Here is a 16442-nt window from a genome sequence, read left to right as displayed (position 1 = left end):
GATCTTTACTTAAAAATTAAAAACAAGAAAAATGATTTTGATATTGTTATTGGTTTACCTTTGGGCTTATTTTTGTTGCCTTTTTTAAATCTTGCTTTGTATTGGGTTTATTTTAAATTGCAAACTATAAGCATTACTGTTCTTACGATTTTTCTTTCTAAATATTTTTATAGTTATTTTTTATTTTAATGTTATAGAAACTTAAATTTAAAATTTATTATCTCATGTCATTTATATTTTAAAGTTTACTGTCTCAATTTTCCGATTTCAAAATAATCATACGAACTGTTAGGTGATACCTTGCATTCTAATAAAAGAATAAAAAATTTTTTATTTAATTATCTTTTTACAAATTTATTTTTTGCTAGCTAGAAATAAGATATTGAATAGTTCTGATGATCATTGGGTAACGATCGGTTTGGAAGAACGATATGTTTCTGTAAGTCCATCCGTTATTTCTTTTTCTAATCTATTTTTAGAAAGCTTATCAATTTGTTATATTGTATAATAATCAACGGAAATCTTTTTACATCTCAATATAAATATAATATTTTCATGCCATAATTCAGATGTTGTATTCAGTCAATTGTTTGATTTTAATGTGAAAAAGTTTAAGTTGTAATAAAAAAGTTAGAATGTTTCGATGAAAATTTTAAATTGCTTCACGGACCTGTTTATTTAAGCACATACTTAACAAGAGAAACACCTGACTTGGTAAAGAAAAAATTCAAGAAAAATCTAGTTCATTTCTAAAAAGTTAAGTCCCATGGGGGCACATTTACATATTGTAATGAGTTTGACAAATTACTTAATCTGAGGCTATATTTGTGCAATAATCTTCTTTCCCTAGAACTTTGAGCAAAAAATGCTCTTTGTGAAGAGGACACAGTCTCGGCACGTCTGAGAATAGGGCATTGCATCCTTACTCAAGGATTCTTCATGGTAAATAAACCTGCTGTTTGCAAAGCTTTCAAAAATTACGACAGCTAAGTACATTCTTACGGAATATTTTCAATTTGAGATAGAGCGGAATAGTTTCGGTGAAATCATGCCTGATGACTGTTACAGTATAAAGAATTTTCAATTTTTTATAACTTATTTAAAGATTAGAAAACCATGTAATTAATTGGGTTTCTTTAGTAGTACTCAAAGTGGTTGTCGTTGATATAACACTCACAAATAAAAGTGTGTGGACCACAGAATGACACATTGAAGATGGTGAAATGACAGGCAGACCAAAATGATTGGTAACGACCAAATAAGTTTATCGTTTGATCTCTGAAATTTTATCCAATTGTAAAAAAAACTGTGGGACGTTTTAATGAAAATTTTTACTTTCTTTACAAACCTATTCATTTAAGCAGATAATAATGTGTAATTTTAAATTTTACATTAAAGTATTTTTTATTATGAAATTAGTATAAATTACCAGAATATGTGTGGTGTTTAGTGACTGTTAGTTAATGATAGTTTGGAGATCGTGAGATGCGGTCTGAGGTGACATAGGTTTTAGAAAAACATTTTCTTTATCGTGCCAACGTTTCGATCTTTATTGACATCACCTTCAGGGCTCAAAGTGGTTGTTTTCTGAGTCGATGCGTCATTCTTGTGTGTCGTTAAGAGTGCCGAATGAAAAGAACAGTTTGAGCCCTGAAGATGATCTCACTAAAGATCGAAACGTTGGCACGATAAAGAAAATGTTTTTCTAAACCTACGTCACACCAGTTCGCACCTCAAGAATTCCAAATAATTACCAAATTTGAGAGTCGTGTATTACTTTTAAATTAATGAGGCCTTAGTCTAGAAATTAGTTTAAATTTACATTCCATTAGAAATGCCGGTGAAATAATTTCGCTCTTTTTTTCCCGGCAGCATAATTTTTTAGCCGCAGATATCATCGGCCATTACAATAGAAATAAACGTCGTTCTTCCGTGTTTACCAAAAGGGTTCCGTTCCGGCCAGTTACTTTCAATGCGGTCGTTTCGAACCGTTTCATTTTATCTTCTAATGCATTTACCACTCAATTAGGCTTCTTCGTGTATTTTTACCTAGCGGTTTTGAGCTAAATGGAGCGTGGAACGCGTTTTCTATAGGAGTAATACAACACCGAGGGCATAATCAGGGATCGATTCGATCAAAGTTAAGCCATCAAAACTTTATGTTCAGTTGAAAATGTACCTCTTTGGCCGGTAATTACACAATTAATTACACGACATTGTAATTCGAGTCTGCTGTCTAAAGTCTACGCGCCGAATTTCCTCTGTTCCGAGCTTTTATTTCTTTCGTGTAACTTGGATTAGTGGCGTGTCGGGGAAAGCGTCGAAGAAGATAAAAAGTTCCGACTTTCCTCCTGACATTTATGCCGGTTCCCCTTGGGATTTAATGCACGTAATTAGGCGGGATGTAAACACGACATTAGCTTTGGCACAAAGGATAAAACAGTTAGCGTTTCTTGTTGCGGTTCCCGTTTCACTAAACTCAGTAATCTTGGCCTAAGGGACCAATTAATGCTTCCCTTTCTGTCTGTTTTGATGATAGATGCCTTATAATATTTTTTTTAATTTATGCCAAAAACCAGTATTTTAATTTTTTACCTAACACCCAATGGAAGGCTGTCAAGTAAGTACAAAAAAATGTTAATTGCTAACGAAAATGCAAAATAAAAAAATTTAAGAAAAGACGGACGGATAAAATTTGTTTTAATTTTCTTGTAGATTTTTAATTAACCTTTCAATATTGTGGATTTCCTTTTTTTGCCTTAATTACATCTCAAAGACGCCTCGGCATACTTTCTACTTCATGAAAAGACCTTTCAAGATCGTGGAGTGTATCAGGAAGTGATGGACGTGCTCTTATTCGTCTTTTAATGTTATCCCATAAATGTTCCAGGGGTTCAAGCGAGCATTATCTTGCATTAGAATAAGATTGTCGCTGATTTCATCGAGAATAGGTAGCGCATGTTGTAACAAACTTTCATCCACACAGCGAGTGGCCGTCCGTCAAAGACCCTCCACGAACAACATCAACTCTGTGCGACTCTCCATTGAAATTCCCGCCCATACCATCACTGAGCTAAGTTGAAAATTTTGGATCTGGGAAAAATTACAGGCTTCGTACCTTTCATTTCGCCTTCTCAACACTTTCTCGCCCATGTGGAGATCGTAGCGCAAATTTACACTCATCAGTAAAAGGTCCAGGAGACCAAACGCCCTAAGACTAATGTTCTCGAGCAAATAGGAGCTGTGCAACTCTGGTTGTGGTCAATTCTGGTCCTCTTACGGGGCGAAAAGGCATCAGTCCATATTGATTTAATCTTCTTCCAGCAAGTGTTTTCAGAAATTTGGTCTGCTCGAACTTCCTGGAGCTGATGAATCGCTTGAACAACAGTAAGGTGCCGGTTTCGCAAAATTGTCAAAGTCAAAAAACAGTTATCCTTTGGTTCTGTTACCCTAAGGCGTCCAGAATCGGGCCTTCTATACTAGGACCCAGTTTGTCGAAAACGTCTAACGACATCTCGCAGAATTTCGTAGCGAACTCCGGCGGCAATACAGCATACCTGATGGAATGTCCATCATCTAAAACTGCCACACCACGCGCAACATCCTCAGAACTAAGTTGCATTTTTTAAGTTTAAAAATTGAAATTAAGAAAACAAAGATGAAAACTAAACAGTTTATTGCTTCAGAATTAAAATAAGAATGAATGAACATTTTAAATTCCGTAAAAATTAAACATTGAAAAATCCTTTATCCTTTATCCTGGTTTTGGATTAAGGATTACGTGTGTTTACAGCTAATTGTTATTCCCAATTTAAAACATAGCATAAAAAAATATTTATTGTTAAAAACAATGAGACAAATTAAGGTCAGAATTTTTTTTTATCGAGAAAATGAAAAAAAAAATCAGTTGAGTGGAATTTTTTGCCTGCCAGTGTATATATGGTTAGGGATGGCTAATAATGGTGGTTAATAATGGATGATTAATAATAATTTACCTATTGGACTTTTTATTCCATAGTTTTATTGCAAGTTAAAGATATAAGAAACATTAACTTGCAGGTTTCCACCTTGTAATAGCAATTGATTGTTCAATTTTTTTAAAAATGTATTTATGTTTTATATGCCTCATGTAAATAGAAACGTCATAAAAAATAAGGTAGATGAAGACTTGACAATCAAATAAATAACAAGTATCATTTAATTTAAAAAAATTGATTTGTTTATTTCTTCTTTTTGAAAGATTGGTCAGAATTATAATCATATACGGCTTACAGGGGAATCATTTGATATTTATTCGCAATTAAAAGCTTAAGATATTTTCCTTTTTGTTGCTTATTCCTGCCAAACAGAAGGACCTCAAGTCACATTACCCATTCTAAATATGTAAGTGGAAATATATTCCCTCCTACAGGCCAAGCAAGACGTCCGCAACCATCGCGTTACTGCAGTGATAAGGGTACTTCTAACTGCTCTCCTGTTTACACAACTCTATTCCTAACATTTCTCCCGTTTCAGCAAAATCAGATATGATAACACCCACTGGACCGAAAGGAAAGATATATATAATAAATATGTCATGATTGGACAAACCCAAAATTATAGCAACCCATTTTGAACACAATTTTACTCCTCAATCCGATATAAATAATACACATCCTGGCCGGCAAGACAAAGCATTAGTAATCATCATCTTTCTATCAAACTTTGCAAGTTTTTAATGTTTTAAAAAAACGTGCCTCCGAAATAAAACCCTGTGTTCAAAAATCTTCAAGCTGAAAATCCACCGAACACGGTAAACTCTTATAGCTCACACAATACTTAACCCGACATACTTACAAATGGGCTATTTTCGAAAACACCGGCACTCCTAGGGCTCATAAAACCTCGCAGATGAAATACCCTCTTTTTAAAAAAATTGCTTCCCTCTATTCATATTTACTACTCGTTAACTGTAAAACTTGCAACAGCTCTACTTATCCACATAGATAGATCGAGATAGGTGGGGTGAGTACGGCTTTTTACTATTTACATTTACAAAAAGTTAGTTCTTACAGTTGGTTGTTTTCAACGATCCGTATTCGAGCATTAAGCGCTCATCATCAATTTGAAGAAGTTACAATCTCGGCTCTCGACCGGAATTGTAAGGCTGTTTGTGTATAAAAAGCGGGGCTGTTAGCAAGTTTTGCAGTTAAATATTGGGTTGTCCGGAAAATAATGCAGGATTTTGGTATTAAACAAAAAAAAAGAAACTAGTTACTTTAAAGCAATGTTCTTTAATCAAAATAATTTCCNATTCATACAAATGAGTAATCCTGTAAACGTAAACAGAATATTTTATATAGATTTTTTTTAATGAAAACTTAAAATCCTGCATTATTTTCCGGACAACCCAATAGTAGAAAACATGAATGGAGAGATTTAAAAAAAAAGTATAAAAGTAAAATTACATAATAAAAACTATAACATTCTACACATTAGAAGTAGTGAATGAAGACCGATGGCGGAATAGAGAACCGCATAGAACCCCTAGTAAGCCTTGAAAGAAAGGGAGGGAAAGAAAACGTGAGTGAGAGCGATAGAGAGGGGGTGGAGGAGAATGAGAGAGAGGGAGATAGAAATTTAAAGATGGAAGTTTAGAGAGGGAACGAGATAAAGAGAGAACCTCTAACAGATTTGATTTAATTTGAAAGACTTTACTTATAAAACTCACAGATTTAGGTCATAATAACTTTTCTTACAATCAACGAAAGAGAGAGTGAGAGAGAAAAACGGACAGAGAGACAGAGGGAGAGAGAAACAACATCAATAGTTCAAATGTCATAAACCGCTATTTACTTTTATAATACGAGATGTTGTTATATTTTTGACTTCTGCCTTTGTTTGCCCGAAGGCAAGGAAGTTGAAATGAAATACTAAATTGAATAAAACGGTAGTGAAAATGTCAAAGAGAGATATTGTACAAAGAAAATTATTATATTACAAAACGTAATCATTTAGCATTTTGCTGACAACAATCTGTCCGCCCTTTCGTTTTCATTATTTATTATTTTTATTTTTTTATGATCGATGGGATAAAATACGCATGTTATGTTCGAGTAATGAACTCCATTTTTTCATTTGCATGCTTTTAAAATTAAGATATGTGGTTTGACTAAGTTTATTTAAAATTTAAACATATTTCTACCACGATTAAAAGGATATTTTAAAACATTCAAAAAATTAACCTTATTGGGAAAGTAGGCCGAAGTTGAATTTATTACTTATAATAAGAAATAGAATATTTTCTTTGATTTGATCAGCCTTCTCAGTTTAAATATACTTTCCTAAAGGTAGATTGGGGATGAGGCCAGGAAGATAGAAACAACATTTATTTTCTTGTCGAGCTTTCGGCAGAATATATCGCCTTCATCAGGACTCTGTATTAACAAATTAACATAAGTAAATTTACAATTATACAATTTTTAAATTTTCCTTAATTACTAACTCGAAAAAAATCGTTATATTATATGAACAGGTACATGTGTGTAGATAACGGATAAACGAAGGTAATAAATATTCCTAACGCGACAGTATTGTCAACTGGCTCAATCTTCAATCTATAAAAAATTCCCTAACATTTTGGTTTCAAATATCACAAATTATACAATTAAAAGAAACTATAAATTAAAAAATTCCCTAACATTTTGGTTTCAAATATCACAAATTATACAATTAAAAGAAACTATAAATTAATTTGAAACTTCTAAAATAAATTAATTATCACATATAAACATTAAGGTACATATTATACTATTAAAGCTATTGGTTAAGGATAGAACTATAAATTACACTTAAGTTTGAAATATCTGTTCTAAGGTTACACGAATTACCATTTTTATGAATGTATAGCATCTCTTTAATCAATCTTCTACCTAAAAATTTTTCTTTATCCATAACAGAAACATTGTTAAATCAAACGTGTGGTTATATTTTTGACTGTGTTGGGAAAGGGCAGTCCCTTGTTTATTTACATCTCTAACGTCGTAGGCGTGTTGTCTACACCTATTTTTCAATAATTGTTTAGTTTGACCATAATACACAGCACTACATAACACAATTTATACACAACATTGCTACACAGTTGTGTTGGCACTTTTGATTTCGGCTCTACCGGCTATCCGTTATCGACACACATGTACCTATGTAGCACCCCCAAAATACCCCTGAGTATAACGTTTTGGCCAAAATTTTGGGGAATAAGTTTGGATTATTTTGACCAATCCTCAAGAAACATCTTAGACGTTTATAGCCGCTACAAACGACAAGTGCATGCTTATATATAACGGAATCGGCTATATAAATTAAAACGTTTTCTAATCTAACTCATTCTTGACTCCTCCCGACTAGAACCGGTCACAAACAAATATACATAAAATAAAACGTTTGAAAAGTATTTGTTAATTTCATCATCATTTTTCCGTTGTATATTACCATAAAAAGCGAAAGTCTTGTCAATTTAGGCTCGAAGCTGGAAATTTCAGCTTTCTACAACAGTTCCATTTGGATAAAATCGAGAGGAATTATGATTTTTTTTGTGGAACACCGGGCATTGGGAAGAACAAAATGTCCCTGGCTGATCCAACCCTAAATTGTCTATTTCCTGTTTCCTATAAACATTTGTATTCAAGGGATTTAAAGGGTGTGTAAAACTAATCCGATTCGGTTATTCGAAACAATTGTTTTTTTTTGTTTACTTTATTGAAGGCATCATTTCATTTTTGTTCCTCTTAATATGTCCAATCTCATTTAATAATATGTGATGTGTAGTCATCGTTAGTTGATGATTATTTAGAGATCGTAAGATGCGGTCTAGTGTGACGGAGGTTTAGAAAAACATCTTCTTTATCGTATCAACGTTTCGATCTTTAGTGAGATCATCTACCGGCTATCCGTTATCCACACACATGTACCTGTTCATATAATATAACGATTTTTTTCGAGTTAGTAATTAAGGAAAATTTAAAAATTGTATAATTGTAAATTTACTTATGTTAATTTGTTAATACAGAGTCCTGATGAAGGCGATATATTCTGCCGAAAGCTCGACAAGAAAATAAATGTTGTTTCTGTCTTCCTGGCCTCATCCCCAATCTACCTTCAGGAAAGTATATTTAAGAAATAGAATGTTTTTTGGTTTTATAAAGAAGAAGTTAAGTAAAGAAAAAAGCTGGAAGAAAATGGATCGTCTGATACGTCTGACAAGAGGTATGTATATAGGCAAAAAACGTTTAGAGAAGAGGGAGGGGAGAAAATAAAAAATATACAAAAAAAAATACAAAATACAAAAATTATTTTAAAAAATGATTAATATAAGATGATCGATTGTAAATTAACTTACCTAGAGTGGGAAATAAGGCCTTTCGAGGCAATAAAGTTCCTATTGAATTAATCCGAATCACGCCTCTCTCTTTCGAGTTATGGAAATTCCTTAATAATATCCCAAGAAATATAATTATATTTCTCCCCAGTTGAGTTTTAAGTTGATTTTTCCGTTGAGCCGACGAACTCCTTTTCCCGGTTCCGTTTTCAATCGAGATTCAAGGCAAATTTTCGATTCAAATTCATTTTCCTACACCGAAAATTACCCTGCTAGATTATTCATGTCTTTTAATTAGTCAGTTTTATTTTTCCCCGTTACTGCGGAAATTCAAACGGGGAACAAAGAGAAGTTAATCAACGAAGGGCTAAAGCTTGGGCGACTGTTTCATTCAAAATTTGTTCTATCTCAGGTGGAATGATGTTGCGGTATTTGGGGAGCACATTGTAAATCTCTTATTTACGAGTATAATTGCACTGTTGGAATCAGATTCAACTACAAAAACTCTACAGCTTATTCTAGCTGTTTCAATCTTGAAGCAGGTTACATTTTTATGCACGTTAGATTCGGATCGGGGTGCAAATTTTTTTTGGGTGAAATTTCGTCAAAAATGGAGTAGAATGCCGCAGGAGTGGATGTCTTATCTCTGTTCAATACGGAGTTATGATTGCGTTTTTCGAAAATAATCGGAACTTATACCGTTAAATCGCGTTTGAAATTTTTTTCATAGTTTCACGTTTTTCAGGAAAGATTTTTGCAACACGCATAAATGTCATTTATAACAAAGGAAATTTAATATTTATCAGAAATCTGGAAGATTTCAGGTGAATTCAAAATTTTCCCTCTCTTTTTCAAAAACAATCTTCGAAACTGTTGAATCACCAAAATTTCTTCATTTAATAACTTTTCTTAATATATGTATTACTGTGATTGACTTGCTTATCAAAAACTATTAAATTATTATATTATTTTTGTGCTAATAAGAATGATGAAACCTTAATTGTTTTTAAAGCTATCATAACTTTTATCATGACCATTTCATTCTAATTTCGATAAGAATATGTCAGAATAGATTCATTTTAAATCTAGAAAATACTAACACTTGTCAACCTACATCAGCATTTTTCTTATCAAATACCCTACCAGAGGTAAAAAAAATAGTAAACTATTGGGTTGTCCGGAAAATAATGCAGGATTTTAAGTTTTCATTAAAAAAAATCTATATAAAATATTCTGTTTACGTTTACAGGATTACTCATTTGTATGAATGTCAACACTTATTAATCCTCTTCCAAATGATATTGTTTGTTTACCTCTGTAGCATTCCGCTACTTGGAAATAATTCAGTCATCCTTATAATGTCAAAGCGAGAATTTCGTACGATTTTCTTTTACGAGTTTAAACTCGGCCGAAGCGGAGCCCAAACGGCTAGAAACATTAACCAAGTCTGGGGCGAGGGTTGTGTTAATGAGTGCACTGTGCAAAGGTGGTTTAAAAAATTTCGGGAGGGAGATTTCAGCCTTGAAGATGAAGAAGGTCGTGGAAGGCCTTCCTCTCTTAATGATGATGTTCTGCGATCAGTGGTGGAAGAAAACCCCAAAACAACTGTTCGAGAACTTGCAGAGCAACTCAAAGTCAGTAAAACGACCGTCGCTGACCACCTCAAGGCGATTGGAAAAGTGAAAAAACTCGAAAATTGGGTTCCACACTCATTAAACGATCGCCAAAAAAATCAGCGCTTTGATGTTTGTGCATCACTTCTTTGTCGAAACAAAAATGACCCATTTCTGGCCAGAATTGTTACATGTGACGAAAAGTGGATTCTCTACGATAACACTAGACGTTCTGGACAGTGGCTCGACAAAGGAGAAGCTCCAATACATTTTCCAAAGCCCCCAACTCATCAAAAAAAGGTAATGGTTACGGTATGGTGGGCTTCATTTGGTTTAATACACTACAGCTTCTTAAATCCTGGCGAAACCATCAATGCTGAATCATACTGTAACCAAATTAATACCATGCATCAGAAATTGGCAGTAATGAAGCCCTCTTTGGTCAATCGGAAAGGGCCCATTTTGTTGCATGACAACGCTCGACCACATGTGTCACGTGTAACGTCACAAAAATTATTGGAGCTTGGCTATGAAACTTTGCCTCACCCACCCTACTCTCCGGACCTCTCGCCTACTGACTACCATTTTTTTAGACACCTGGACCACTACTTACAACACATAATATTCAAAAATCAAACGGAACTGGAAAATGCATTTATTGACTTTATCAATTCTAAAAATTCTGAATTCTACTCAGACGGAATTAATAAGTTACCAACACGTTGGGAGAAATGTATTGAGAGTATGGGAAATTATTTTGATTAAAGAACATTGCTTTAAAGTAACTAGTTTCTTTTTTTTTGTTTAATACCAAAATCCTGCATTATTTTCCGGACAACCCAATAGTTGCAAATTGGTGTAAAGCTCAAACATCCAAGGTTTGCCCTCAATACCCTTAAACTTACTAAGACTTAAACTTACAAAGAAGAAAAAGCTGGCCCAACCTCTAACCAAAAGTCTCATTAAATGTAAACCCCAAAGCACTTAACTACTTGATACGACGCCTGAAATAAACTACAACGCATTACCGAAAGAAGTAAAAAGCTTGTGATGCTACATACAAATTGTTGTTTGAGTATCCTAGATCCTCATTGTTCTGTACTATTTCTGCCTAAACGGTGTCGTAGATACTCTTAGCTTCTAGTGTTATATTAATTGATAATGAGAAAAGAATGTACACGAGTAAAAGTCGGCTCCGGACCTAGGATCACCAATTGTAATGAAAATTTCTTTGGTGATAATAGGTAAGAAAATATTAGATACGTGTCAGCCTTATTGTTGATAAACCCAAAAAGCGGAAAAATATTTTTAAATATGTATGTTTTTCTCCGTTTGTTGTGCAAATATTTTAAGATTATTATATATTAATCGATTTTTTAAATTTACGATTAGAAAATAATATGTCATAGTATTAAATTAGATTAGATTATTATATTAAATATATAAAAATTTACAAAAAGAAAAAGTCGTTTCCAGTAAAAAAGGTTTAAAAATATTGAATTTGCTTTAAGCACCTTTTAAGATCCCTAAATACGAACTCTCAGTTGTAAAAAATTTACGGTTTTGGGCTGAATTTAGGAAAAAAAATTCCAAGTCGAATTGGTTTTAAACACCCAGTAAAGCCCATAGATACACATTTTTGTAGCCAACAAGAACTAGACATTTATGGGCTGTTTCAGTGGCGGGGGGGGGGGCATTTTCCTCCCGCCGATGTCCCCTGTTCACTTAAAATTTTCATAAAACCTTTGTGCTTTGTCTGAATTCAACAGTATTACGATCTTTCAATTAATTATTCAGAAATCGTGAGATGCGGTCTGGTGTGATGTAGGTTTCAGAAAAACATTTTCTTTATCATGCCAACGTGAATATATNTTTGTTTACTTTATTGAAGGCATCATTTCATTTTTGTTCCTCTTAATATGTCCAATCTCATTTAATAATATGTGATGTGTAGTCATCGTTAGTTGATGATTATTTAGAGATCGTAAGATGCGGTCTAGTGTGACGGAGGTTTAGAAAAACATTTTTTTATCGTATCAACGTTTCGATCTTTAGTGAGATCATCTTCAGAGCTCAAAGTGTTTGTTTTCTGTGTAGATATGTCATGATTGTGTGCCACAAAACACACAGTCAGCCTGATGATGATCTCTATAAAGATGGAAACGTTGGCGATAAAAAAATGTTTTTCTAAACCTCCGTCACACTAGACCGCATCTCACGATCTCCAAATAATAATTTATATTTTAAGTTATTTTGAATTTTGTTTGCTTTATCGTGCCAACTTTTCCATCTTTATTGAGATCATCTTCAGGCTGACTGTGTGTTTTGTGGCATTGGCCCTCTCAACACGACACACAATAATGATACATCTACACAGAAAACAAATACTTTGAGGCCTGAAGATGGTCTCAATAAAGATCGAAACCTTGGCAGGATAAAGAAAGTGATTTTCTAAACCTACATCACACAGACCGTATCTTACGATCTCCTAATAATCATTTAATAATATCCTGATTATTATTTTCCTATTTTAGATTTTTGTTTTAAATTGACAGATATATTAAATCAAACTACAGAAAGATTATTAAATTAGTATACAACAAGGACAGAAATATATTTTTTCTTAATACCTATTTTTCAAGTACTCTCGGACAGGTTTCGAATATTTTTTGACCAAGTAACGCAAAACAATTATAAGTAAAATCGATAACTCCACGTCCGTAGTACCCCAGTCAATTTAAAAATAAATTATAAAACTATTATAATTTATATTTCATAAAATCATGGTTAACTACTTTCACACGAGCAAAATTATTTATAGATCGCACTGTGCTATTATACGTTACAAAACTAGAATTTAATATCTCCTGATATCGAATAGAGTAGACAGGATAGGGGAAAGAATATATATGGTGGGAAGATAAGTTAAATAAGATTTTCTAGACGCTTTTATCCTTTTTTCTCCAGTTTAGGTCAATTCCTTGCAGTGTTATCTTATCTTTATGGTAAAATGCATTAACGTAGAGAAGCGTAATGCAAAAAAGAATGAAACAAATGAAAAAAAGCCTTTCAGTAATTTACTTCCCGTCTTATTTCTTCATAAAATTTCATATTTAATCATGAATGAGTTGTGACTTATTAACAGATCTTGAGTGCATTTTTTAACATAGAGGTAAAGATATATTTGTTTTATTGAATTATTCAAAATAAAATAACTTTAAAACTAATTTAAAGTTGAAATGCTAAAGTAATACTCACATCTTTCTGCTTTTGGCATGACGTGGTGATCGGGGCGCCGAAGGCCCTTGAAAAGGTTCCTGGGTGAGAGAGAAGCGAGGAATGCGCCAACAGCATTCTGCTTTCCCGGTTCTTTCCCTTTCCCTTTTCCTTTCCCTTTCCCCTTTTTATCTTCTTCGACCAAAGAGCTGACGGATGAACAGGTCGAAGAGCTGAGCTCCCTCTTCCTGTCGCAGCCGCAGCTCGCCACCGCGCGACCCCCGCACTGCAACATCTCACGAAACCGGATCCATGCCAAGACACTCTGAAATAAAAAGCGGAAATAACAGTTAGAAACTACGCGGAGTAAACTTACTTTCTAACATTTCTTGTGAAATTTGTTGGTAGTTAATAGGAAAAGTTTGCTGTTCCGAAAGTGTACTGGGACGTTGAACTTCCATTATTTTTCTTCATGTTCAAACTTATACTAGTGCATTAAAACAAGTTAAATACAATAAAAATTAGTTTTATTGAAAAAAAGGTAGATGGCCCTCATATATTTTGAGTTTGGAATCTTCATAATAATTAAATTCACTATTTTTCGTTGTCCGCTTGACCAATTAATATCATAATTAATTAAGGTTTTAAGTTGAGATAAAAAAGTCAGTGTCACCCTTGAGGCGTATCAAGCCGAAGGTCGTGGGTTCGAATCCCACTCGTGACACTGACTTTTTTATCTCAACTTAAAACGTTAATTAATTAAATGATAATTAAAGTTTAAAATATAATAAAATTTTCCAGCTTTCCATTCTATCGATTTCAAAATAATTGGCTTTATCTCATGATTTTAAGCACATCAATTGTAAAAACGTGCATTTTTTCAGACTTAGGTAAAACTATTTTCATTGTTTAGTTATAAATTTAATTTTGATGTAAACTATAAAAAAAGTATGACTTGCATCGCTTTATCTCATGATTTTAAACACATCAATTTTAATAAACGTGCAGTTTTTTTTTTCAGGCTTAGGTAAAACTGTTTTCATTGTTTAGTAATAACTATGATTTTGATGTCAAATATAAAAAAAAATTTTGTATGACTCGTGTAAACCATCTACAATTTTTAATAGAAGTTGTAATTATTAGGATAACACTTTAAATTGCAGAAACGTGTATTCCATCCATTAGAAATTTTATATTAGTTCCTTCGAATTCCTTTTTCTTATCCATTGCAAATTATTCCTTTATTTTCAAACAATTCCCTCAAAAAGTTATTTTATTCTTCATACACCTCTACAATTGTATATTCCATGTATGCAATACGTTGGAAATATTTAGAATATTTCCTAGTACATTAGAATATAGAAAATGCTGGCAAACCATTTCAAAAGCCTAATCATATTGTCCGATTAATTTACTTCCCATTATCTCCGAAGTATTCGAAAAAATTCCCCTTAAAAGACTTGCCAAAATTAAACTCTTCTAATCTAACTTCGCCCAGATCATCACTTTGGATCTCGACGCGATCATTCCACAGTCCATCAAAAGTTTCGCGTTGTAAACGGTTTATCTTCCTCCCTCGAGCACAGAGAATATTCTACGGGAGCATTTCTTGATTTGGCGCAAGCGTTTGACCGCCCGAACAAGTCATGTAAAAAAACCATGTCCTTCCATCCTTTCATATACTCTCTTCATCTTATTTAACAGAGCGGTTCCTTTGGGTCCGACAAGGATCAGATTACTTCGACTACTTTGACAGCGGGAGTACGGCAGGGCAGTGTGCTTGGACCCATCCTATCGTTCAAAGTAATTTTGATAAAAAAGATCGTGTGGGCCTCATAGGCAAAATAATTTGTAGAAATCTGATGGTGTAGGGCAACTGATTGTGACATTCAGTGGCCCTTCACCTTCAGATTTCTTCAAAATCGTTCCATCCTTTCGTTATCTCATATATAGCAGATTGGTATAGACAAAAAAATGAAAATAAATGAAAGCAAGTGCGCCCATGTCACATTTACACTCCGAAAAAAATCTCCTCACACAATATACTACAACCATGTTCCTATCTCCATATCGTTCGTTAACTTGGATTCTATCTAGACTTACGCTTATTGTGGAATAGCCTTGACGACTGAAACAATCTTATAGGTCGAAGAATTAAGCTATCGAAGAAAAACAAAATTACTATGTTCAAAATGTAGTATTAATAACCGATTTGGACATACGTTGTAGAACCATGGAGAACCACTAAACCTTCCGTTAACCAACGTCTCCAATCCTTTCAGTGAGGTCCTCAGATCAATTGAAAATGCTCCGTTTTATGTCTCTCATTCTACCATCCACAGCGACCTTAAACTCCCATTTATCCAAAAATCCCGTAAGCCTCTAAGAGGAAATGGCCCTGGGACCTTCTTTTTGAGGGGTAGACCGTTCAATTTATTTCATTAGTCATAATCCTCTCTTCTTAATATAATAATGATTAGTTCAATATAAATTATTGTAAATATATCTATGCATCGTCAAATTACATATAACCAAAAATTTCAGATCGTAATAAAATATTGAAATTTAAAAAAAATATTTAAAGAACTGAACATTATCTGAAGAATAGTTTTTGTTCTAGTGTAAATAACATGGATAAATGGTGGCTTCCTTTCGCGCAAAGGCGAGTACGGAGCACTTTTAGAATAATAATGAGCCGAACCCATGCCCTTCTGTCGTCGGCAAATTGTCTCTATGAAAGGAAACCCTCAGAGATTCTCACAATTATTTCCCAGAAGACAATAAAACAAAAAGACATAAACGGGGCCGTTGACTCCCGCCATCGGGAAAACAGCATTCAGTTTGTCTGCAGCTGGCAGTACGTGTTGTCTCATCGTAAAATAAAAATTGGACGGAATTATTAATGTCAAAAACAAATTCTGACTAAACTACGTAGAAAAACGATCGCAATACGTACCATAAACTGGAAAAAATGTGACCAAATACATTTTTTATAGGGAATTTAGTAATAATAATGACTAATATATCACTAGTTTATATGTGTAACAAATAAAAGATGCAATTCAATTAATAATATTTTTTTAAAATCTGTAACTAGCATTACTAGACAATTTCAATAGAATGCTGCTTTAGAGTCGAACATTTGTGAAAATTCTTGTTTTTATGTTTTTTAAACTATTAAATTCACTTCTTTAAAATAGCGAGGTAGGGTTTGATTGCAATATACACCGGGAATTTTTGATTTCTAGTTTTGAGAT

General features: G+C 33.4%; 1 protein-coding gene across 4 annotated transcripts in view; it reads right to left on the bottom strand.

The window, feature by feature from the left end:
• The window catches only part of LOC106666214 (serine/threonine-protein phosphatase rdgC), a 227649-nt gene that overhangs the window by 136838 nt on the left and 74369 nt on the right, over window positions 1–16442 (bottom strand). For all 4 annotated transcript variants that reach the window (XM_014393243.1, XM_014393245.1, XM_014393244.1 and 1 more), the window contains exon 2: window positions 13228–13510. In XM_014393243.1, the coding sequence (XP_014248729.1) occupies window positions 13228–13480 (253 nt within the window). In that variant the 5' untranslated portion in view covers window positions 13481–13510. The remainder of the gene's footprint in view (window positions 1–13227; window positions 13511–16442) is intronic.

Source organism: Cimex lectularius, unplaced genomic scaffold (assembly GCF_000648675.2).
Source record: "Cimex lectularius strain Harlan isolate CLEC.00 unplaced genomic scaffold, Clec_2.1 scaffold5, whole genome shotgun sequence".
NCBI lineage: Eukaryota > Metazoa > Arthropoda > Insecta > Hemiptera > Cimicidae > Cimex > Cimex lectularius.
Note: the sequence above shows the minus strand (reverse complement) of the source record. Positions and strands in the feature narration are given on the sequence as shown.